The sequence below is a fragment of the Oncorhynchus masou genome, chromosome 32 (genome assembly GCF_036934945.1).
Source record: "Oncorhynchus masou masou isolate Uvic2021 chromosome 32, UVic_Omas_1.1, whole genome shotgun sequence".
NCBI classification, from domain to species: Eukaryota; Metazoa; Chordata; class Actinopteri; order Salmoniformes; family Salmonidae; genus Oncorhynchus; species Oncorhynchus masou.
Window position 1 is genome coordinate 90,483,675 of NC_088243.1, and position 26,903 is coordinate 90,510,577.

Sequence of the window (26,903 nt, forward strand, 5' to 3'; positions counted from 1 at the left end):
ACATATAGTGCTACCATCTAGTGGCCAAAATCTAAATTGCACCTGGGCTGAAATAATACATTATGGCCTTTCTCTTGCATTTAACAAAAAATCCAAAGAGTTTTATTTCTCTTTGTATTATATTTTACCAGATGTATTGTGTTATATTACCCTACATTCCTTTCACACAACTCAAAGTGTCTCCTTTCAAATGGTACCAAGAATATGCATATCCTTGCTTCAGGGCCTGAGCTACAGGCAGTTAGATTTGGGAATGTCATTTTAGGCGAAAATTGGGGGGGGAAAGGGCGGATCCTAAAGAGGTTTTCAAAACTACCCAGTTGTTGTTCAGCGTCAAAGTTGTATCTGTGCCAGACCTAATATGTCTTTTTGGATTTGTATGTATTTGTGATCAATAATTCCTATCCCCAGCAGGATGTGAATCGTTTATTTGGGATACAATGTAACTATAAAGCGTACTTGGTTTCGGCCTCGCCTACAGTTTGTGATTGGTGTTTTTAACACTGGGGCAGAAGAGAGGTGGCTTCCTCAAAAACAACGCTGTCCAAGGCGCTCCGTGACAATAACACGCGTGAAGGAAACGTGCCAATTACAATTTATCGTAATGAATCATTCTAAACGAAGCATTCATTAGAAGAAAATAAATCATATACCAGCTTCAATTTCTTTAGGCTGATGGATGGACTATGCAATAAGGTTAGATAGCTAATAGGCTATCCACTAACATAATACAGCCTGATAAAGTTAACCAATGAAGTTATATAACCTCAGTCCGCGCATCCCTTGTCTTCTGAGTTGAGACTAAAGCAGGTTTGCTTAAGGTATCTAGCTCGTTAAGCATTCTCAGTTAGCTAAAAGGAAAAGAGGCTAGGCAGGTTAGCTAATCATGTTCCTATTGTGCATTTAACTATTGATAGCTAGCGTATTTGCGAAATATTGATTTGAAAAAGGTTGCTTCTTTTGTGCAACACGCACACTGCAAAAAAAAAAAGTGGTTGACAGTGGACGGCTTTCTTGGCTTATTTATTGGCTCCTGTGTCCATTGCAAGCAATACCTTTGTGCTTTTTGAGGCTAAATGCGTTAACATCATGGAATCTCAGCCATGCAACTGGAAATGAAAATACAAGTGTAACATCTCATTAAAACGAGAAAAAAATGTTATTGCTATTTATTTAGCTAACTCCTCATTCTTTGTTGTTGCTTTGTTTGTCCCTGAGCACATGGCTTTCCTTGTTTATGTTAGCTACAGCGCCCCCTATTAACGAATGTATGACTTTTAAATAGTCCGGCAATTCTTTGGCTGCGTTTATACAGGCAGCCCAATGTGTTTTATTTTTTGTTTTACTTAGATTTTTGGACCAATCAGATCATCTCTGAAAACATTTGTTGTGAATAAATCTGACGTGATTGGTCAAAGGACCAATTAATGGAAAACATCAGATTTGGGCTACCTGTGTAAATACCTTGCACTTATAGCTCGATACAGTCAATACATTTGTCATTTAGCAGATGCTCTTATCCAGTGACTTAGTGTAGTATTTTTATTTTATTTTTTTTGGACTAAAAGAAAATGTTTTACATCTTAAAGGTGCAGTCAAAGTTCTGTTTTCCTGTGTTCTTTTCTTGTATTGTACAACAGCGGATGAAACTAACACTGTAAAAGTGTGAAAACATTTGATCAGATGTTGTTTCCTGATAGTTGCTGATTGACAATGAAATCTACACAGGACCTTCTCATCAGCAGGTTTGCCTGGGCGGGAGTTTCAGCGTTCCACGGTGACGTCACCACGTGTTAAATTGGTCAATCGACCAATTAACAAAGAGTTCCAAACCTCTCTGCTAATAACAGCTAGTTTTCAGTTTTCCCCTCCCAGATAGTCCCAGCTAAATTCTTGCTTGAGAAATGGGTATTTTTGCCAGCTTTTATTGGAATTTATTATTAATTATTACCCAGAAATGATTTGGATATATACTCATTTCAAATCAACCTCCGTTTTGCGTATCCAGACTAGTGAGTGTTGTTGGGGAAGCTAATGGTGTTTTATTTTCAGGGTAAAGACGGGAGGTTAGAGGGCACGTGCCTCCTGCTCTCCTCTTCCAGAGTGTGACTCGTCGGTCCCCACGACGTCACCAATGCGACCATGGGAAATAGCAGTGACTAGGCGGCCACCGACAGCCCCCTTGAACCAGAGGAGGTTCCTAGGAGAGCCCTGCAACACCCCAGTGCACCTCAGGAGAAGGTGAATAGTGCTTACTTCTTTAGTACTTTATGTGTTCCAAATGGCAACCCTATGTCCTATACAGTACACTACCCATAAAGCTCTGGTCAAAAGTAGTGCACTATTTAGGGAATAGGGAGACATTTGAAAAGAACCCACCCTCTTTAAAAAAAAAAAAAAACGTTTTTAATTTAAATTTAAAAAAAATCAACTGTCATTATGTGATGAGAGACCATCCATCCTGAGGTTTCCTGTATAGTGTGTTCTGGTCTACTACATGGGGTTTAGGAATCAATTGTGCTGTATTCAAGGACCAACTGCCCAGACAGCACTTTTTTTGACTGTATTTAATAAACTACTGTCACAGTTTACATGAACTGAAGAAAAGCATAATTAACATTTGTTAAAAATATATATTTAAAAAAATGCATATACATTTGTATAAAGTGTTGTATCGAAAAAATAATGTAAATTGTCTAAGTATATCCCAAACAGATCGTGTTAATTGCCTATGCATGTTACACTTTTAATTTATTTTTAAATGCATGGTATCCCTGGTGTATCATGGATGTGCTCACTTGATGTTCCTGCAGCCCGCCAGTGAGACGACAGTGGGGGAGTCGAGACCGACCGGTCGTACTGCACGACTCCTCGCTCCAGGATGAGAACTTCCACCACCCTCTCTTCTCCCAGCAACATCAGCGGGTTCTTTTAGATGAGGCCAGACAGTACAGCCACGCCAGTGCCCCGGCACGCATGCTCCACCCTGCCACACACCCACCTCGGCATCAACAGACCCCCATCATGGTGGAGCTACACGACCAGGTGCGTAGGTACACACCACTGTAGTAGTAGGGACCCTATTCCCTTTTGGGTCCCTGGTCAAAAGTACTGCACTTAATTATTATTATTATTATTATTTTTTACCTTTATTTAACTAGGCAAGTCAATGGCGGCCTAGGAACAGTGGGTTAACTGCCTGTTCAGGGGCAGAACGACAGAGTTGTACCTTGTTAGCTCAGGGATTTTAACTTGCAACCTACCGGTTACTAGTCCAACGCTCTAACCACTAGTCTATCTGCCGCCCTCTACGCTCTAACCACTAGGCTACCCTGCCACCTCTACACTCTAACCACTAGGCTACTCTGCCGCCTGTACACTCTAACCACTAGGCTACCCTGCCGCCTGTACACTCTAACCACTAGGCTACCCTGCCACCTCTACACTCTAACCACTAGGCTACCCTGCCACCTCTACACTCTAACCACTAGGCTACCCTGCCGCCTCTACACTCTAACCACTAGGCTACCCTGCCGCCTCTACGCTCTAACCACTAGGCTACCCTGCCGCTTCAACACTCCAACCACTAGGCTACCTGCCGCCTCTACACTCTAACCACTAGGCTACCTGCCGCCTCTACACTCTAACCACTAGGCTACCTGCCGTCTCTACACTCTAACCACTAGGCTACCCTGCCGGTACCATTTGGAACACAATCAAAATGAAAAGACTAAAGAAGAGTGTACAACATTTACTTTCATTACTTCCAGACTGTATGTTGAACAAGGCAGTTAACCCACTTGTTCCCCGGTAGGACGTCATCGTAAATAACAATTTGTTCTTTAACTGACTTGCCTAGTTAAATAAAGGTTAAATTAAAATGTTGTGCTCTCGTGAATTAGAAATTCACACTGGTTTAAGATCTGGGCCAGATGTGGGTTATTTATGCCGTTTGTTAGTCTCTATGATACTGTGAGCTTTGGAGAAAGAAAATACACAAAACAGTTTTCAAAATGAGACGTTGACGACCTGTTACGTTTTTGTCTTTTGAAGTTGTTTGGAAAATGGACTGAATCATTGTTTTCTCTCTTGTACTAATATTGCTCCAGGGATCCGTTCCCATCTCTTACACTGTTACCACGGTGACGACGCACGGTTTCCCCATCCACACCGGGCAACCTCTCCCAGGGTGCAACAGTCAGCAGCTCCCAGCATGCTCGGTAATGTTCAGCGGACAGCTCTCTCTGCTCTGCTGCCTTCCTCCTCCTGTGAGTTTGAAAAGGAAGAGCTGGACTGTCAGTGATGTCCATGTCAGCAACGCACCATACCCACTGTTAACACACCTCTTCCTACGCACCATACCCACTGTTAACACACCTCTTCCTACGCACCATACCCACTGTTAACACACCTCTTCCTACGCACCATACCCACTGTTAACACACCTCTTCCTACGCACCATACCCACTGTTAACACACCTCTTCCTACGCACCATACCCACTGTTAACACACTGCTACCTACGCACCATACCCACTGTTAACACACCTCTTCCTACGCACCATACCCACTGTTAACACACTGCTACCTACACACCATACCCACTGTTAACGCACCTCTTCCTACGCGCCATACCCACTGTTAACACACCTCTTCCTACGCACCATACCCACTGTTAACACACCTCTTCCTACGCACCATACCCACTGTTAACACACTGCTACCTACGCACCATACCCACTGTTAACACACCTCTTCCTACGCGCCATACCCACTGTTAACGCACCTCTTCCTACGCGCCATACCCACTGTTGACGCACCATACCCACTGTTAACACACCTCTTCCTACGCACCATACCCACTGTTAACACACCTCTTCCTACGCACCATACCCACTGTTAACACACCTCTTCCTACGCACCATACCCACTGTTAACACACCTCTTCCTACGCACCATACCCATTCCAGCCACACTAGCTAGCATACCTCAGCAACCCACCATACCACTACCAACCCACCATACCACTACCAACCAAGGGTTGGAACTGGTTCAGGGGGAACAGAACCCAAATCAAAAACAAAAGTGATCTAAACTGTTCCGGAACAGAACTGTTATTTTAAAAGCACGGGAACTGGTTAATAACAATTTCTTTAGTCCCACAAAAATCACAAACAAAGAGTCTATGCAAATCCCTCTGTCACTCAGAAACCTAATCCAGTGTCTGCCTGCTAGCTGGAAATGTGCCAATGTGTGTGTGTTTAGGCTACCTGCTCCTCCCCTCTGAAGTGTAGGTTACTGTAGCCCCTCCCCCTCTGAAGCGTAGGTTACTGTAGCCCCTCCCCCTCTGAAGTGTAGGTTACTGTAGCCCCTCCCCCTCTGAAGCGTAGGTTACTGTAGCCCCTCCCCCTCTGAAGCGTAGGTTACTGTAGCCCCTCCCCTCTGAAGCGTAGGTTACTGTAGCCCCTCCCCCTCTGAAGCGTAGGTTACTGTAGCCCCTCCCCCTCTGAAGCGTAGGTTACTGTAGCCCCTCCCCCTCTGAAGCGTAGGTTACTGTAGTCGACTGACGACGTTAGAGGCATAATTCAGAAATTAGGGAGATATGTTTAATTAGATAAGAATGGATTTGCTTTTTTTTAACTATAGTATATTAACTAACTATCACATTTCACATTGGATTTATTAACTTCAAGAAGGTAGGATGTGTTTTAAATTCTAGTGCTGTTCTGCACCCATAAGCTTGTTAGCTAGCTAGCTCCTCTGGTCCAACGTTAAACCAACTCAGAAATTCAAAAGACATTCAAAGTTTCTGCATAGAAGCCACTCCTCCCTAGGTATAATTGTGTGGGCCTAATTCAGATAATGATGTCAGAACAAGATGCCCAGCGCTTCAAGGCAAGCTTCCTCCATCCTCTCTCGCTCTCTCCTTCAGTTGCATCTTGCACACTACACTGTGACTGTCAGCACAGTGTGTGTTTTCTATTTCATTATGATTAAACCATGCTATTACAGCAAAATACAATGTGCTCTTAACGACTTTCCTTACCCACTCCACAGCAAGCTGTTCTACCTGCACTGATTGGTGAAGTCTTTTAATGTAGAGCTAAATATATATATATTTCAGTTTTAAAAAGGAAGAGAAAAGAACAATGTAAACCAGTACTTTTTTGTGGGTTCAAACCGGTTCAGAACTATATTTTGCTACCGACAACTACCGACACACCACCGTTCAACTACCACCGTTCAACTACCGACACACCGCCGTTCAACTACCACCGTTCAACTACCGACACACCACCGTTCAACTACCACCGTTCAACTACCGACACACCACCGTTCAACTACCACCATACTACCGTACCACTACCGACACACCACTACCGACACACCACCGCACCACTACCACCGTTCAACTACCGACACACCACCGTTCAACTACCACCGTTCAACTACCGACACACCACCGTTCAACTACCACCGTTCAACTACCGACACACCACCGTTCAACTACCACCGTACCACTACCGACACACCACCGTACCACTACCGACACACCACTACCGACACACCACCGCATGACTACCACCGTTCAACTACCGACACACCACCGTACCACTACCGACACACCACCGTACCACTACCGACACACCACCACACCACTACCGTCACACCACCACACCACTACCGACACACCACCGTACCACTACCGACACACCACCGTTCAACTACCACCGTTCAACTACCGACACACCGCCGTTCAACTACCGACACACCACCGTTCAACTATCACCGTACCACTACCGACACACCACCGTACCACTACCGACACACCACTACCGACACACCACCGCACGACTACCACCGTTCAACTACCGACACACCACCGTACCACTACCGACACACCACCGTACCACTACCGACACACCACCACACCACTACCGTCACACCACCACACCACTACCGACACACCACCGTACCACTACCGACACACCGCCGTTCAACTACCACCGTTCAACTACCGACACACCACCGTTCAACTACCACCGTTCAACTACCGACACACCACCGTTCAACTACCACCGTTCAACTACCACCGTTCAACTACCGACACACCACCGTTCAACTACCACCATACTACCGTACCACTACCGACACACCACCGTACCACTACCGACACACCACTACCGACACACCACCGCACCACTACCGACACACCACTACCGACACACCACCGTTCAACTACCACCGCACCACTACCACCGTTCAACTACCGACACACCACCGTTCAACTACCACCGTTCAACTACCGACACACCACCGTTCAACTACCACCGTTCAACTACCGACACACCACCGTTCAACTACCACCGTTCAACTACCGACACACCACCGTTCAACTACCACCGTACCACTACCGACACACCACCGTACCACTACCGACACACCACTACCGACACACCACCGCACGACTACCACCGTTCAACTACCACCGTTCAACTACCACCGTTCAACTACCGACACACCACCGCACCACTACCACCGTTCAACTACCACCGTTCAACTACCACCGTTCAACTACCGACACACCACCGTTCAACTACCACCGTTCAACTACCGACACATCACCGTTCAACTACCGACACATCACCGTTTAACTACCACCGTACCACTACCGACACACCACCGTACCACTACCGACACACCACTACCGACACACCACCGCACGACTACCACCGTTCAACTACCACCGTTCAACTACCACCGTTCAACTACCGACACACCACCGTTCAACTACCACCGTTCAACTACCGACACATCACCGTTCAACTACCGACACATCACCGTACCACTACCGACACACCACCGTACCACTACCGACACACCACTACCGACACAACACCGTTCAACTACCACCGTTCAACTACCGACACACCACCGTTCAACTACCACCGTTCAACTACCACCGTACCACTACCGACACACCACCACACCACTACCGTCACACCACCACACCACTACCGACACACCACCGTACCACTACCGACACACCACCGTTCAACTACCACCGTTCAACTACCGACACACCACCGTTCAACTACCGACACACCACCGTTCAACTACCGACACACCACCGTTCAACTACCGACACACCACCGTTCAACTACCAACGTTCAACTACCGACACACCACCGTTCAACTACCGACATACTACCGTACCACTACCGACACACCACTACCGACACACCACCGCACCACTACCACCGTTCAACTACCGACACACCACCGTTCAACTACCGACACACCACCGTTCAACTACCACCGTTCAACTACCACCGTTCAACTACCACCGTTCAACTACCGACACACCACCGTTCAACTACCGACACACCACCGTTCAACTACCACCATACTACCGTACCACTACCGACACACCACCGTTCAACTACCACCGTTCAACTACCGACACACCACCGTTCAACTACCACCGTTCAACTACCGACACACCACCGTTCAACTACCACCATACCACCGTTCAACTACCACCATACTACCGTACCACTACCGACACACCACCGTACCACTACCGACACACCACTACCGACACACCACCGCACCACTACCACCGTTCAACTACCGACACACCACCGTTCAACTACCACCGTTCAACTACCGACACACCACCGTTCAACTACCACCGTTCAACTACCGACACACCACCGTTCAACTACCACCGTTCAACTACCGACACACCACCGTTCAACTACCACCATACCACCGTACCACTACCGACACACCACCGTACCACTACCGACACACCACTACCGACACACCACCGTACGACTACCACCGTTCAACTACCACCGTTCAACTACCGACACACCACCGCACCACTACCACCGTTCAACTACCACCGTTCAACTACCACCGTTCAACTACCGACACACCACCGTTCAACTACCACCGTTCAACTACCGACACATCACCGTTCAACTACCGACACATCACCGTACCACTACCGACACACCACTACCGACACACCACCGCACGACTACCACCGTTCAACTACCGACACACCACCGTACCACTACCGTCACACCACCACACCACTACCGACACACCACCGTACCACTACCGACACACCACCGTACCACTACCGACACACCACCGTTCAACTACCACCGTTCAACTACCGACACACCGCCGTTCAACTACCGACACACCACCGTTCAACTACCACCGTTCAACTACCGACACACCACCGTTCAACTACCACCGTTCAACTACCACCGTTCAACTACCACCGTTCAACTACCACCGTTCAACTACCGACACACCACCGTTCAACTACCACCATACTACCGTACCACTACCGACACACCACCGTACCACTACCGACACACCACTACCGACACACCACCGCACCACTACCGACACACCACTACCGACACACCACCGTTCAACTACCACCGCACCACTACCACCGTTCAACTACCGACACACCACCGTTCAACTACCGACACACCACCGTTCAACTACCACCGTTCAACTACCGACACACCACCGTTCAACTACCACCGTACCACTACCGACACACCACTACCGACACACCACCGCACGACTACCACCGTTCAACTACCACCGTTCAACTACCACCGTTCAACTACCGACACACCACCGCACCACTACCACCGTTCAACTACCACCGTTCAACTACCACCGTTCAACTACCGACACACCACCGTTCAACTACCACCGTTCAACTACCGACACATCACCGTTCAACTACCGACACATCACCGTTCAACTACCACCATACCACCGTGCCACTACCGACACACCACCGTACCACTACCGACACACCACTACCGACACAACACCGTTCAACTACCACCGTTCAACTACCGACACACCACCGTTCAACTACCACCGTTCAACTACCACCGTACCACTACCGACACACCACCACACCACTACCGTCACACCACCACACCACTACCGACACACCACCGTACCACTACCGACACACCACCGTTCAACTACCACCATTCAACTACCGACACACCACCGTTCAACTACCGACACACCACCGTTCAACTACCGACACACCACCGTTCAACTACCGACACACCACCGTTCAACTACCGACACACCACCGTTCAACTACCGACACACCACCGTTCAACTACCGACATACTACCGTACCACTACCGACACACCACCGTTCAACTACCGACATACTACCGTACCACTACCGACACACCACTACCGACACACCACCGCACCACTACCACCGTTCAACTACCGACACACCACCGTTCAACTACCACCGTTCAACTACCGACACACCACCGTTCAACTACCACCGTTCAACTACCACCGTTCAACTACCACCGTTCAACTACCACCGTTCAACTACCGACACACCACCGTTCAACTACCGACACACCACCGTTCAACTACCACCATACTACCGTACCACTACCGACACACCACCGTACCACTACCGACACACCACTACCGACACACCACCGCACCACTACCACCGTTCAACTACCGACACACCACCGCTCAACTACCACCGTTCAACTACCGACACACCACCGTTCTACTACCACCGTTCAACTACCGACACACCACCATTCAACTACCACCGTTCAACTACCGACACACCACCGTTCAACTACCACCATACCACCGTACCACTACCGACACACCACCGTACCACTACCGACACACCACTACCGACACACCACCGCACGACTACCACCGTTCAACTACCACCGTTCAACTACCACCGTTCAACTACCGACACACCACCGCACCACTACCACCGTTCAACTACCACCTTTCAACTACCACCGTTCAACTACCGACACACCACCGTTCAACTACCACCGTTCAACTACCGACACATCACCGTTCAACTACCGACACATCACCGTTCAACTACCACCATACCACCGTACCACTACCGACACACCACCGTACCACTACCGACACACCACTACCGACACACCACCGCACGACTACCACCGTTCAACTACCACCGTACCACTACCGACACACCACCGTACCACTACCGACACACCACTACCGACACACCACCGCACAACTACCACCGTTCAACTACCACCGTTCAACTACCGACACACCACCGTTCAACTACCACCATACCACCGTACCACTACCGACACACCACCGTACCACTACCGACACACCACTACCGACACACCACCGCACGACTACCACCGTTCAACTACCACCGTACCACTACCGACACACCACCGTACCACTACCGACACACCACTACCGACACACCATCGCACAACTACCACCGTTCAACTACCACCGTACCACTACCGACACACCACCACACCACTACCGTCACACCACCACACCACTACCGTCACACCACCGTACCACTACCGTCACACCACCGTACCACTACCGACACACCACCGTACCACTACCGACACACCACCGTACCACTACCGACACACCACTACCGACACACCACTACCGACACACCACCGTACCACTACCGACACACCACTACCGACACACCACTACCGACACACCACCGTTCAACTACCGACACACCACCGTTCAACTACTGACACACCACCGTTCAACTACCGACACACCACCGTTCAACTACCGACACACCACCGTTCAACTACCGACATACTACCGTACCACTACCGACACACCACTACCGACACACCACCGCACCACTACCACCGTTCAACTACCGACACACCACCGTTCAACTACCACCGTTCAACTACCGACACACCACCGTTCAACTACCACCGTTCAACTACCACCATACTACCGTACCACTACCGACACACCACCGTACCACTACCGACACACCACCGCACCACTACCACCGTTCAACTACCGACACACCACCGTTCAACTACCACCGTTCAACTACCGACACACCACCGTTCAACTACCACCATACCACCGTACCACTACCGACACACCACCGTACCACTACCGACACACCACTACCGACACACCACCGCACGACTACCACCGTTCAACTACCACCGTTCAACTACCACCGTTCAACTACCGACACATCACGTTCAACTACCGACACATCACCGTTCAACTACCACCATACCACCGTACCACTACCGACACACCACCGTACCACTACCGACACACCACTACCGACACACCACCGCACAACTACCACCGTTCAACTACCACCGTTCAACTACCGACACACCACCGTTCAACTACCACCGTTCAACTACCGACACACCACCGTTCAACTACCACCGTTCAACTACCGACACACCACCGTTCAACTACCACCGTTCAACTACCGACACACCACCGTTCAACTACCACCGTACCACTACCGACACACCACCACACCACTACCGACACACCACCACACCACTACCGTCACACCACCACACCACTACCGACACACCACCGTACCACTACCGACACACCACCGTACCACTACCGACACACCACTACCGACACACCACCATACCACTACCGACACACCACTACCGACACACCACTACCGACACACCACTACCGACACACCACTACCGACACACCACTACCGACACACCACCGTTCAACTACCGACACACCACCGTTCAACTACCGACACACCACCGTTCAACTACCGACACACCACCGTACCACTACCGACACAACACCGTACCACTACCGACACACCACTACCGACTCACCACCGTACCACTACCGACTCACCACCGTACCACTACCGACACACCACCGTACCACTACCGACACACCACTACCGACACACCACTACCGACACACCACCGTACCACTACCGACACACCACCGTTCAACTACCACCACACCACCGTACCACTGCCGACACACCACTACCGACACACCACTACCGACACACCACTACCGACACACCACTACCGACACACCACTACCGACACACCACTACCGACACACCACTACCGACACACCACTACCGACACACCACCGTACCACTACCGACACACCACCGTACCACTACCGACACACCACTACCGACACACCACCGTACCACTACCGACACACCACTACCGACACACCACTACCGACACACCACCGTACCACTACCGACACACCACTACCGACACACCACCGTACCACTACCGACACACCACCACACCACTACCGACACACCACCGTTCAACTACCGACACACCACCGTTCCGCTACCGACACACCACCGTTCCACTACCGACACACCACCACCGTACCGCTACCGACACACCACCACCGTACCACTACCGACACACCACTACCGACACACCACTACCGACACACCACCACCGTACCACTACCGACACACCACTACCGACACACCGACACACCACTACCGACACACCACCGTACCACTACAGACACACCACCGTACCACTACCGACACACCACTACCGACACACCACTACCGACACACCACTACCGACACACCACTACCGACACACCACTACCGACACACCACTACCGACACACCACTACCGACACACCACCGTACCACTACCGACACACCACCGTACCACTACCGACACACCACTACCGACACACCACCGTACCACTACCGACACACCACTACCGACACACCACCGTACCACTACCGACACACCACCACACCACTACCGACACACCACCGTTCAACTACCGACACACCACCGTTCCGCTACCGACACACCACCGTTCCACTACCGACACACCACCACCGTACCACTACCGACACACCACCACCGTACCACTACCGACACACCACTACCGACACACCACTACCGACACACCACCGTACCACTACCGACACACCACCGTACCACTACCGACACACCACCGTTCCACTACCGACACACCACTACCGACACACCACCGTACCACTACCGACACACCACCGTACCACTACCGACACACCACTACCGACACACCACTACCGACACACCACTACCGACACACCACTACCGACACACCACTACCGACACACCACTACCGACACACCACTACCGACACACCACTACCGACACACCACTACCGACACACCACTACCGACACACCACCGTACCACTACCGACACACCACTACCGACACACCACTACCGACACACCACCGTACCACTACCGACACACCACTACCGACACACCACCGTACCACTACCGACACACCACCGTACCACTACCGACACACCACCACCGTACCACTACCGACACACCACCACCGTACCACTACCGACACACCACTACCGACACACCACTACCGACACACCACTACCGACACACCACCGTACCACTACCGACACACCACTACCGACACACCACCGTACCACTACCGACACACCACCACACCACCACACCACTACAGACACACCACCACACCACTACCGACACACCACCACACCACTACCGACACACCACCACAACACTACCGACACACCACCACCGACACACCACCACCGACACACCACCACCGACACACCACTACCGTACCACTACCGACACACCACCACCGTACCACTACCGACACACCACTACCGACACACCACCGTACCACTACCGACACACCCCCACACCACCGTACCACTACCGACACACCCCCACACCACTACAGACACACCACCACACCACTACAGACACACCACCACACCACTACAGACACACCACCACACCACTACCGACACCACCACACCACTACAGACACACCACCACACCACTACAGACACACCACCACACCACTACAGACACACCACCACACCACTACAGACACACCACCACACCACTACAGACACACCACCACACCACTACCGACACACCACCACACCACTACCGACACACCACCACACCACTACCGACACACCACCACACCACTACCGACACACCACCACACCACTACCGACACACCACCACACCACTACCGACACACCACCACACCACTACCGACACACCACCGTACCACTACCGACACACCACCACACCACCACACCACTACAGACACACCACCACACCACTACCGACACACCACCACACCACTACCGACACACCACCACAACACTACCGACACACCACCACCGACACACCACCACCGACACACCACCACCGACACACCACTACCGTACCACTACCGACACACCACCACCGTACCACTACCGACACACCACCGTACCACTACCGACACACCCCCACACCACTACAGACACACCACCACACCACTACAGACACACCACCACACCACTACAGACACACCACCACACCACTACAGACACCACCACACCACTACCGACACCACCACACCACTACAGACACACCACCACACCACTACAGACACACCACCACACCACTACAGACACACCACCACACCACTACAGACACACCACCACACCACTACAGACACACCACCACACCACTACAGACACACCACCACACCACTACCGACACACCACCACACCACTACCGACACACCACCACACCACTACCGACACACCACCACACCACTACCGACACACCACCACACCACTACCGACACACCACCACACCACTACCGACACACCACCACACCACTACCGACACACCACTACCGACACACCACCACACCACTACCGACACACCACCACACCACTACCGACACACCACCACACCACTACCGACACACCACCACACCACTACCGACACACCACCACACCACTACCGACACACCACCACACCACTACCGACACACCACCACACCACTACCGACACACCACCACACCACTACCGACACACCACCACACCACTACCGACACACCACCACACCACTACCGACACACCACCACACCACTACCGACACACCACCACACCACTACCGACACACCACCACACCACTACCGACACACCACCACACCACTACCGACACACCACCACACCACTACCGACACACCACCACACCACTACCGACACACCACCACACCACTACCGACACACCACCACACCACTACCGACACACCACCACACCACTACCGACACACCACCACACCACTACCGACACACCACCACACCACCACCGACACACCACCACCGACACACCACCACACCACCACCGACACACCACCACCGACACACCACCACCGACACACCACCACCGACACACCACCACCGACACACCACTACACCACCACCGTACCACTACCGACACACCACCACCGTACCACTACCGACACACCACTACCGACACACCACCACAACACTACCGACACACCACCACCGACACACCACCACCGAGACACCACCACCGACACACCACCACCGAGACACCACCACCGACACACCACTACCGACACACCACCACACCACTACAGACACACCACCACACCACTACAGACACACCACCACACCACTACCGACACCACCACACCACTACAGACACACCACCACACCACTACAGACACACCACCACACCACTACCGACACACCACCACACCACTACCGACACACCACCACACCACTACCGACACACCACCACACCACTACCGACACACCACCACACCACTACCGACACACCACCACACCACTACCGACACACCACCACACCACTACCGACACACCACCACACCACTACCGACACACCACCACACCACTACCGACACACCACCACACCACTACCGACACACCACCACACCACTACCGACACACCACCACACCACTACCGACACACCACCACACCACTACCGACACACCACCACACCACTACCGACACACCACCACACCACTACCGACACACCACCACACCACTACCGACACACCACCACACCACTACCGACACACCACCACACCACTACCGACACACCACCACACCACTACCGACACACCACCACACCACTACCGACACACCACCACACCACTACCGACACACCACCACACCACTACCGACACACCACCACACCACTACCGACACACCACCACACCACTACCACCACACCACCACCGACACACCACCACCGACACACCACCACCGACACACCACCACCGACACACCACCACCGACACACCACTACCGACACACCACCACCGTACCACTACCGACACACCACCACCGTACCACTACCGACACACCACTACCGACACACCACCACAACACTACCGACACACCACCGACACACCACCACCGACACACCACCACCGACACACCACCACCGACACACCACCACCGACACACCACCACCGACACACCACTACCGACACACCACCACCGACACACCACTACCGACACACCACCACCGACACACCACTACCGACACACACCACCACCGACACACCACTACCGACACACCACCACCGTACCACTACCGACACACCACCACCGTACCACTACCGACACACTACTACCGACACACTACTACCGACACACCACTACCGACACACTACTACCGACACACCACTACCGACACACTACTACCGACACACTACTACCGACACACCACCACCGTACCACTACCGACACACCACCACCGTACCACTACCGACACACCACCACCGTACCACTACCGACACACCACCACCGTACCACTACCGACCCACCACCACCGTACCACTACCGACACACCACCACCGTACCACTACCGACCCACCACCACCGTACCACTACCGACACACCACCACCGACACACCACTACCGACACACCGACACCACCACCGACACACCACCACACCACTACCGACACACCACTACCGACACACCACCACCGTACCACTACCGACACACCACCACCGTACCACTACCGACACACCACCACCGTACCACTACCGACACACCACCACCGTACCACTACCGACACACCACCACCGTACCACTACCGACCCACCACCACCGTACCACTACCGACCCACCACCACCGTACCACTACCGACACACCACTACCGACACACCACTACCGACACACCACCACCGTACCACTACCGACACACCACCACACCACTACCGACACACCACCGACACACCACCGACCACTACCGACACACCACCGACCACTACCGACCACTACCGACACACCACCGACCACTACCGACACACCACCGACCACTACCGACACACCACCGACCACTACCGACACACCACCGACCACTACCGACACACCACCGACCACTACCGACACACCACCGACCACTACCGACACACCACCGACCACTACCGACACACTACCGACACACCACCGACACACCACCGACCACTACCGACACACCACCGACACACCACCGACCACTACCGACACACCACCGACCACTACCGACACACCACCGACACACCACCGACCACTACCGACACACCACCGACCACTACCGACACACCACCGACCACCACCGACACACCACCACACCACCACCGACACACCGACACACCACCACACCACCACCGACACACCACCACACCACTACCGACACACCACTACCGACACACCACCACCGACACACCACCACCGACACACCACCACCGACACACCACTACCGACACACCACCGTACCTCTACCGACACACCACCGTACCACTACCGACACACCACTACCGACACACCACCGTACCACTACCGACACACCACCACCGACACACCACCGTACCACTACCGACACACCACTACCGACACACCACCACACCACTACCGACACACCACCACACCACTACCGACACACCACTACCGACACACCACCACCGTTCAACTACCACTACACCACCATACCACTTCAGTTGTGTTCACTGTCGATGAACCACCACTTCCGACACTGCTTCTTTCTTAAGCTGTTTATCAGCACGATATTTGCTAATATTCTTGACATCATTGCATCTGAGCTATGGACATATTTCACCCGTGTTCGTGTGTTGGTGTAGCGTAAGAATTGGCCGTAGTTGGCTGGTAATACCTATAGATTATAGTTTTTAATCCATCAATTTATTATTTGTATACTGCTTTGATTGATGTAGAATTTGTTTCTTGCGGTACGGCCCTGCCAGTCTTGTTCTGTATGGATAACCACCATTTGTTATTACAATTTGTGTTTTTAACAGTGTGTTCTGTCTTGTTTTTTTTTCTCTCTCTCTATTTTTCTAGCTCATCCAAGCCTGTACAATGCAGCATTTGCCAGTGTCTTACCAAGCTTTCCAACCCCTGATCTCCAGCGAACATTTTATATTGCACCCCAACCCCCCGGGGCCACCACCCCACCAGCCTCCTCACCTCACTCCTCTCAGCCAGTTCCTCCCTCTCCAGAGGCTGCACCCACGCATGGTGAGCACCCCCGTCCGAGGCCCAAATGGCTCCCTATATAGTGCACTACTTTAGACCAGAGCCCTATTCCCTATATAGAGCACTACTTTAGACCAGGGCCCTATTCCCTATATAGTGCACTACTTTAGACCAGGGCCTTATTCCCTATATAGTGCACTACTTTAGACCAGGGCCCTATTCCCTAGATGGTGCACTACTTTAGACCAGGGCCCTATTCCCTATAGATAGTGCACTACTTTAGACCAGGGCCCTATTCCCTATAGATAGTGCACTACTTTAGACCAGGGCCCTATTCCCTATAGATAGTGCACTACTTTAGACCAGGGCCCTATTCCCTATAGATAGTGCACTACTTTAGACCAGGGCCCTATTCCCTATAGATAGTGCACTACTTTAGACCAGGGCCCTATTCCCTATAGATAGTGCACTACTTTAGACCAGGGCCCTATTCCCTATAGATAGTGCACTACTTTAGACCAGGGCCCTATTCCCTATAGATAGTGCACTACTTTAGACCAGGGCCCTATTCCCTATAGATAGTGCACTACTTTAGACCAGGGCCCTATTCCCTATAGATAGTGCACTACTTTAGACTAGGGCCCATAGGGTTCTGGTCCAAAGTAATTATAATTTATTAAACTTCAATAGCTCTATTCATTACAATAATCTCAAAGTAACAACAAACAAAAAATAGATGCAATTTAGAAAAACCAACATGATGGACAGTCATTAGAAAGATCATGGCTTGAGTGGTCGTCTGAGGGAGGTGGGCGAGCAGGGAGAGAAAGTCCGGGGGCAGGCAGGCAGCACGGTCCCTTCAAGGTGTCTCGCTTTTCTCTGGCTTTTCCATGGTAGGAGCTAAGCCACTGCAGTCCTGTAGTAGGACTCTGTAGTAGGTCGCTAGCTAGCTACTCCTTCACTACTACCAACAGGAAGTGAGGTCGTGCACCAAATAAGGCAGGGGGGGGGGCGGCAAACATTTTGGCTGAAAGGTCACATTGGGATGTTTTTTTTACAATTTTGTTTGTCAAAATCAATTTGTGGGCCAAAATATTGCCACTAATGTGAAAATATTTACAGTTCCTTCAGGAAGTATTCATAAGACTAGGCTTGGTTCATGTTTTGTTGTTACAGCCTGAATTCAAGATGGATTGAATTGTATTCCGACACATCTACCCACAATGCCCCATAATAACAACGTGAAAACGTGTGTTTTTAGACATTTTTGCAAATGTATTGAAAATGACATACTGAAATATCTCTTTTACATCAGTATTTACACCCCTGAGTTGGTACGTATTAGAATCACCTTTGGCAGCGATTACAGCTGTGAGTCTCTTTTAATAAGAACTTTGCACACCTGGATTAAACAATATTTACAATCATTTTCCCCTCACGCTTCCTTGTGCTGGAGTGGGAGATTTACAATTTTTTTCAGTCATCATTGGCCTCATGATGAAATACCTGAGTGGTTTCCTTCCTCTCCGGCAACTGAGTTAGGAAGGATTCCTGTGTCTTTGTAGTGACTGGGTTTATTGATACACCATCCACAGTGTAATAAATTCACCATCATCATGCTCAAAGGGATGTTTAATGTCTGCTTTTTATTTTTACCCATCTACCAATAGGTGCCCTTCTTTGCAAGGCATTGGAAAACCTCCCTGGTTTTTGTTTTGAAATTCACTGCTTGACTGAGGGACCTTACAGATAATTGTATGTGTGGGGTACAGAGATGAGGTAGTCATCATAAACACAGTGAGTCCATGCAACTTTGTGTGACTCGTTAAGACATTTACTCCTGAACTTAAGCTTGCCATAACAAGACTCAAGACATTTCAGCTTTTCATTTGTAATTATTATTATTTTTGTATTCTAAAAACATAATTCCACATTTTATGGGGTATTGTGTGTAGACCAGTGACACTAAATCTCAATTTTAATAAATGTTTAATTCTGGCTGTAACACATTTGGGGGGGGGGGGGGGGGTCAAAGGGGTTTTGAATACTTTCTGAAGGCGCTGTATGTCCATTACAATTTATACATACTTAATATCAGGTTGCAGATGTTCAAGAGTGGCCTGGAGAGTTTTTCAACCCAAAATAGTATATTTCTTTTTTTAACCTCCCGGAGGTTGTAGTTTGCCTGATGTAGGGGATGGAGTGGCGTTTAGGACAGAATCCGTTCCGTTACGAATAACATTGGAATAACGCTCTACGTTCACGCCTCGTCATCCCCACACACCGTAGTTGATCCACATAAATAAAACGTGATTAGTCGCCTAGGATTTAGTTAGAATGTGTTAAACCAATATTATTATTCCTGTCAGTTGTACTTTCTGTCTGTACTGTACTTTGTGTATAGTAGTTGATCCTCATTTGAATTCAAAAGGAACGAGTTAGAATGTGTGTATATATAAAACCCATCACTGACTGTTTTAGTTCTCTCTGTCTCTGTCTCTCTCTCTTTTTCCCTCTCTCTCTTTCCCCTCGGCCAGCCTCTCCAGAGGGTAGAGAATGAAGTGGACCTCAGGGGGGACCAGCATCCATTAGGAACGTTCTCTTACCCTGCCTCGAGCCTCCACCACCCACCAGCGATGCCTCCCTCTGTCCCCCTCCAGTACCTCCCTCAGGAGCCTCTGCACCAAGAGATGCCCTTCCCAGTGGTAAGACTTTACCTCACAGAGCTAGCAAGTATTTTTTTTTTTTACCTTTATTTAACCAGGCAAGTCAGTTAAGAACAAATTCTTATTTTCAATGACGGCCTGGGAACAGTGGGTTAACTGCCTGTTCAGGGGCAGAACGACAGATTTTTACCTTGTCAGCTCGGGGGTTTTGAACTTGCAACCTTCCGGTTACTAGTCCAACGCTCTAACCACTAGGCTACCCTGCCGCCCTGTTAAGAGACTGAACTAGCTGAGCTGGTATCTGTGTGTTAAGAGACTGAACTAGCTGAGCTGGTATCTGTGTGTTAAGAGACCTTTCTAATGTCCAGAAAAGCACCAATAGAAATTCCCAGGTGGAAGAAGATAAACATCGCTTTGTTTGGACATTTTGTTTTTAGACATTTTGGAAGTACATCCTGGTGGTGACGGCAGTTAATTTCAATATTTGATCATCAAAATTCCATATTTTGAGTAATGAACGTATTTTTACGTTGTTAAAGGGATACGTCGGAATTTTGGCAGTGAGGTCCTTTTATCTACTTCCTCAGAGTCTGATGAACTTGTGGATACCATTTGTTATGTCTCTGTGTCCAGTATGAAGGAAGTTAGAGGTACATATTAGTGCTGAGCGATTAACAAATGAGTATTTATTTATTTTTATTTTTCCGGTTATTAAACAGCTAATTGACTGATATCGGTTCAATTGCTTGAATTCCGTTTAGCAGATTTTTTTTCTTGTTGTTGTGAGCCTAAATGCCCCTTTTCTAGAGATAAAATCAAATAATTCACAAGAAGTCAAACTATACTACATGATCAATGGTATGTGGACATCCCTTCAAATTGGTGGATTTAGCTGTTTCAGTCACACCCGTTGCTGACCGGTGTATACAATTGAGCACACAGCCATGCAATCTCCATGGACAAACATTGTCAGTAGAATGGCCTTTACTGAAGAGCTCAGTGACTTTCAACGTGTCATCGTTACCTTTCCAACCAGTCAGTTTGTCAAATTTCTGCCCTGCTAGATTCCCCGGTCAACTGTAAGTGCTGTTATTGTGAAGTGGAAACGTCCAGGAGAAACAACGGCTCAGACACAAAGTTGTAAGTTCTAAGATTCCCACAATGCCAAGCGTCGGCTGGAGTGGTGTGAAGCTCTGGAGCAGTGAAAATGCTTTATCTGGAGTGACGAATCACCATCTGGCAATCCATCTGGCAGTCCAATGGACAGATCTGGGTTTGGTGGATGCCAGGAGAACGCTACCTGTTCGAATACATAGTGCCAACTGTAAAGTTTGGTGGAGGAGGAATAATGGTCTGGGGCTGTTTTTCATGGTTCGGGCCCCTTAGTTCCAGTGAAGGGAAATCTTAACGCTACAGCATACAATGACATTCTAGATGATTCTGTGCTTTCAACTTTGTGTCAACAGTTTGGGGAAGGCCCTTTCCTGTTTCAGCATGACAATGCCCCCGGTGCGCAAAGCGAGGTCCATACAGAAATGGTTTGTCGAGATCGGTGTGGAAGAACTTGACTGACCTGCACTACTAAGCCCTGACCTCAACCCCATCGAGCTTCTTTGGGATGAATTGGAACTCCAACTGCGAGCCAGGCCTTATCGACCCAATCTCAGTGCCCGACCTCACTAGTGCAGTAAAGGGGAGACCAACTCCAGATTAATGCCCATGAATGAGATGTGGGACGCTGGGCTGAAGGGAGTTGTAGTTTTCATTAAGCAAATATTCAACTTACCCGCATAAACGTGGGAATGAACTACAATGACCGTAATCCATTGCAGCATATTTTTTTTCAGGCTCCGAGGTGGATCGGAGAGTAAGGGGTGAAGCAAGAGGTTTCACTCTCACCAAAATCATTCCAAATAAGCCCAATGCGTTACTATGGGACAACGACTCCCATTGTTAAGGCATAGACATGAGCATCTCGCCATTGTATACAGATCTCTGGAAGGATAAACTTTTAGGCCTGCTAAGTTAGGTTAGATACGCACGGGACCGTATGAGAGAGGAATGTACACAACACAATGACGAGAGGGGCAGAGACAGTTCATGAAAGTGTACCTTATCTACTTTGAAGAACTAGTGAAATTGATTTTAGTCAGCCAGCTCTGCAGTAGGCAGAATAGAATGACTGAAGACATTTGTCTGGCTGACTTCTACTGAGCAGAGATGAGGTGATCCCTTTTTAAGGAATGAAAAATAATAGTGATAAAATAAAAACTAAGTTGTATACACAACTGAAATATATATATATAATATAATTTTCTATTGATGTTGACAGAGACGATGAAATATTTTTAATGTTTTGGCAATTGAATGTTCACTGTTTTTGACTTTGGAATTTCCATTTTCAAAAAGCTTTAAAATCATTATAACATATTTTATTTCATAATACATTTCATGTTGAAAAATAACAATCAAAATTAAAAACCGGGATTTTATTTTTTAGTAAGCGAACAGAAACCGAACCGACTAGTCAATAGGCTCTAAAGGTCATTAGCCTCTATGAATGGGTTAACCCTTTACTGTGGTAGGACCTCATGTCTTCACTATACACAGTTAGAGAAACATAGAGCTATCTAGCCATAATCCTTTACTGTGGTAGGACTCTAAACCAGCTCAACCTGACCCTTCCCAGTGGTCAGACTCTAACCAGCTCAGCCTGACCCTTCCTAGTGGTCAGACTCTAACCAGCTCAGCCTGACCCTTCCTAGTGGTCAGACTCTAACCAGCTCAGCCTGACCCTTCCTAGTGGTCAGACTCTAACCAGCTCAGCTTGACCCTTCCTAGTGGTCAGACTCTAACCAGCTCAGCCTGACCCTTCCCAGTGGTCAGACTCTAACCAGCTCAGCCTGACCCTTCCTAGAGTGGTCAGACTCTAACCAGCTCAGCTTGACCCTTCCTAGTGGTCAGACTCTAACCAGCTCAGCCTGACCCTTCCTAGTGGTCAGACTCTAACCAGCTCAGCCTGACCCTTCCTAGAGTGGTCAGACTCTAACCAGCTCAGCCTGACCCTTCCTAGTGGTCAGACTCTAACCAGCTCAGCTTGACCCTTCCTAGAGTGGTCAGACTCTAACCAGCTCAGCCTGACCCTTCCTAGTGGTCAGACTCTAACCAGCTCAGCCTGACCCTTCCTAGTGGTCAGACTCTAACCAGCTCAGCCAGACCCTTCCCAGTGGTCAGACTCTAACCAGCTCAGCCTGACCCTTCCTAGTGGTCAGACTCTAACCAGCTCAGCCAGACCCTTCCTAGTGGTCAGACTCTAACCAGCTCAGCCTGACCCTTCCTAGTGGTCAGACTCTAACCAGCTCAGCCAGACCCTTCCCAGTGGTCAGACTCTAACCAGCTCAGCCTGACCCTTCCTAGTGGTCAGACTCTAACCAGCTCAGCCAGACCCTTCCTAGTGGTCAGACTCTAACCAGCTCAGCCAGACCCTTCCTAGTGGTCAGACTCTAACCAGCTCAGCTTGACCCTTCCCAGTGGTCAGACTCTAACCAGCTCAGCCAGACCCTTCCTAGTGGTCAGACTCTAACCAGCTCAACCTGACCCTTCCTAGTGGTCAGACTCTAACCAGCTCAGCCTGACCCTTCCTAGTGGTCAGCCTCTAACCAGCTCAACCAGACCCTTCCTAGTGGTCAGACTCTAACCAGCTCAGGCTGACCCTTCCTAGAGTGGTCAGACTCTAACCAGCTCAGCCTGACCCTTCCTAGTGGTCAGACTCTAACCAGCTCAGCCTGACCCTTCCTAGTGGTCAGACTCTAACCAGCTCAGCCTGACCCTTCCTAGTGGTCAGACTCTAACCAGCTCAGCCAGACCCTTCCTAGTGGTCAGACTCTAGATTGTAGAACTAGCTAAATCAACAGAGCTGGCGTAATCACCATTTTAGATAACCAGTCACTTCCATAGTTCACCACCACCACGTTAACAGCTATATGTCTGTCTGTCTGTCTCCTGGCCAGCCATACCCCCACATGCTGCCGCCACGTGTCAGTGGTCACAGGTACCGGTTACAGCAGCCCCTGCCCCCCCCGCCGCCGCCGCCGCCACCCTACTACCCAGGCTTCCTGCCCTACTTCCTGTGAGTATGGAATCAAAAAAAAAAATAACATAATGATACACGTACGCATTTCAAATCAAATGTATTTATAAAGCCCGTCTTATATCAGCTGATATCTCAAAGTGCTGTACAGAAACCCAGCCTAAAACCCCAAACAGCAAGCAATGCAGGTGTAGAAGCACGGTGGCTAAAACACCCTAGAAAGGCCAGAACCTAGGAAGCTTTTCATTGACTCGAGAGTCATTCAGGCCTTACAATCGTACCACCTCTTAACGTGAGGTGTATACTGTACACTCAGATAACAGTTATATTATATTCAATATTTATTACCACTTCAACAATAAATGGCCTTTTTCCACATCCCAAGTGTCATGTCCCCGTTTGGTCTGGGTCCACCCCCCCCCCCCAACCCCTCTTTTTACACTGCTGCTACTCTCTGTTCATCATATATGCAAAGTCACTTTAACCATATCTACATTTACATACTACCTCAATCAGCCTGACTAACCGGTGTCTGTATATAGCCTCTCTACTGTATATAGCCTCTCTACTGTATATAGCCTCTCTACTGTATATAGCCTCTCTACTGTATATAGCCTCTCTACTGTGTGTAGCCCCTCTACTGTATATAGCCCCTCTACTGTATGTAGCCCCTCTACTGTGTGTAGCCCCTCTACTGTATATAGCATCTCTACTGTATATAGCATCTCTACTGTATGTAGCCTCTCTACTGTATGTAGCCTCTCTACTGTATGTAGCCTCTCTACTGTATGTAGCCTCTCTACTGTATATAGCCTCTCTACTGTATGTAGCCCCTCTACTGTATAGAGCCCCTCTACTGTATAGAGCCCCTCTACTGTATGTAGCCTCTCTACTGTATAGAGCCTCTCTACTGTGTGTAG

The 26,903-nt window shown here is 50.0% G+C and overlaps 1 protein-coding gene across 2 annotated transcripts in view; it reads left to right on the top strand.

Moving 5' to 3' along the window:
* rnf44 (ring finger protein 44) overlaps positions 1–26,903 on the top strand; it is a 42,654-nt gene that overhangs the window by 1,987 nt on the left and 13,764 nt on the right. Inside the window, exons 2-7 of one of the 2 annotated variants that reach the window (XM_064955449.1) lie at positions 2,053–2,241; positions 2,814–3,045; positions 4,110–4,268; positions 19,093–19,269; positions 21,765–21,932; positions 25,904–26,022. In XM_064955449.1, coding sequence (XP_064811521.1) covers positions 2,135–2,241; positions 2,814–3,045; positions 4,110–4,268; positions 19,093–19,269; positions 21,765–21,932; positions 25,904–26,022 — 962 coding nt within the window. In that variant the 5' untranslated portion in view covers positions 2,053–2,134. The remainder of the gene's footprint in view (positions 1–2,052; positions 2,242–2,813; positions 3,046–4,109; positions 4,269–19,092; positions 19,270–21,764; positions 21,933–25,903; positions 26,023–26,903) is intronic. The other variant, XM_064955450.1, reaches the window with a different exon arrangement.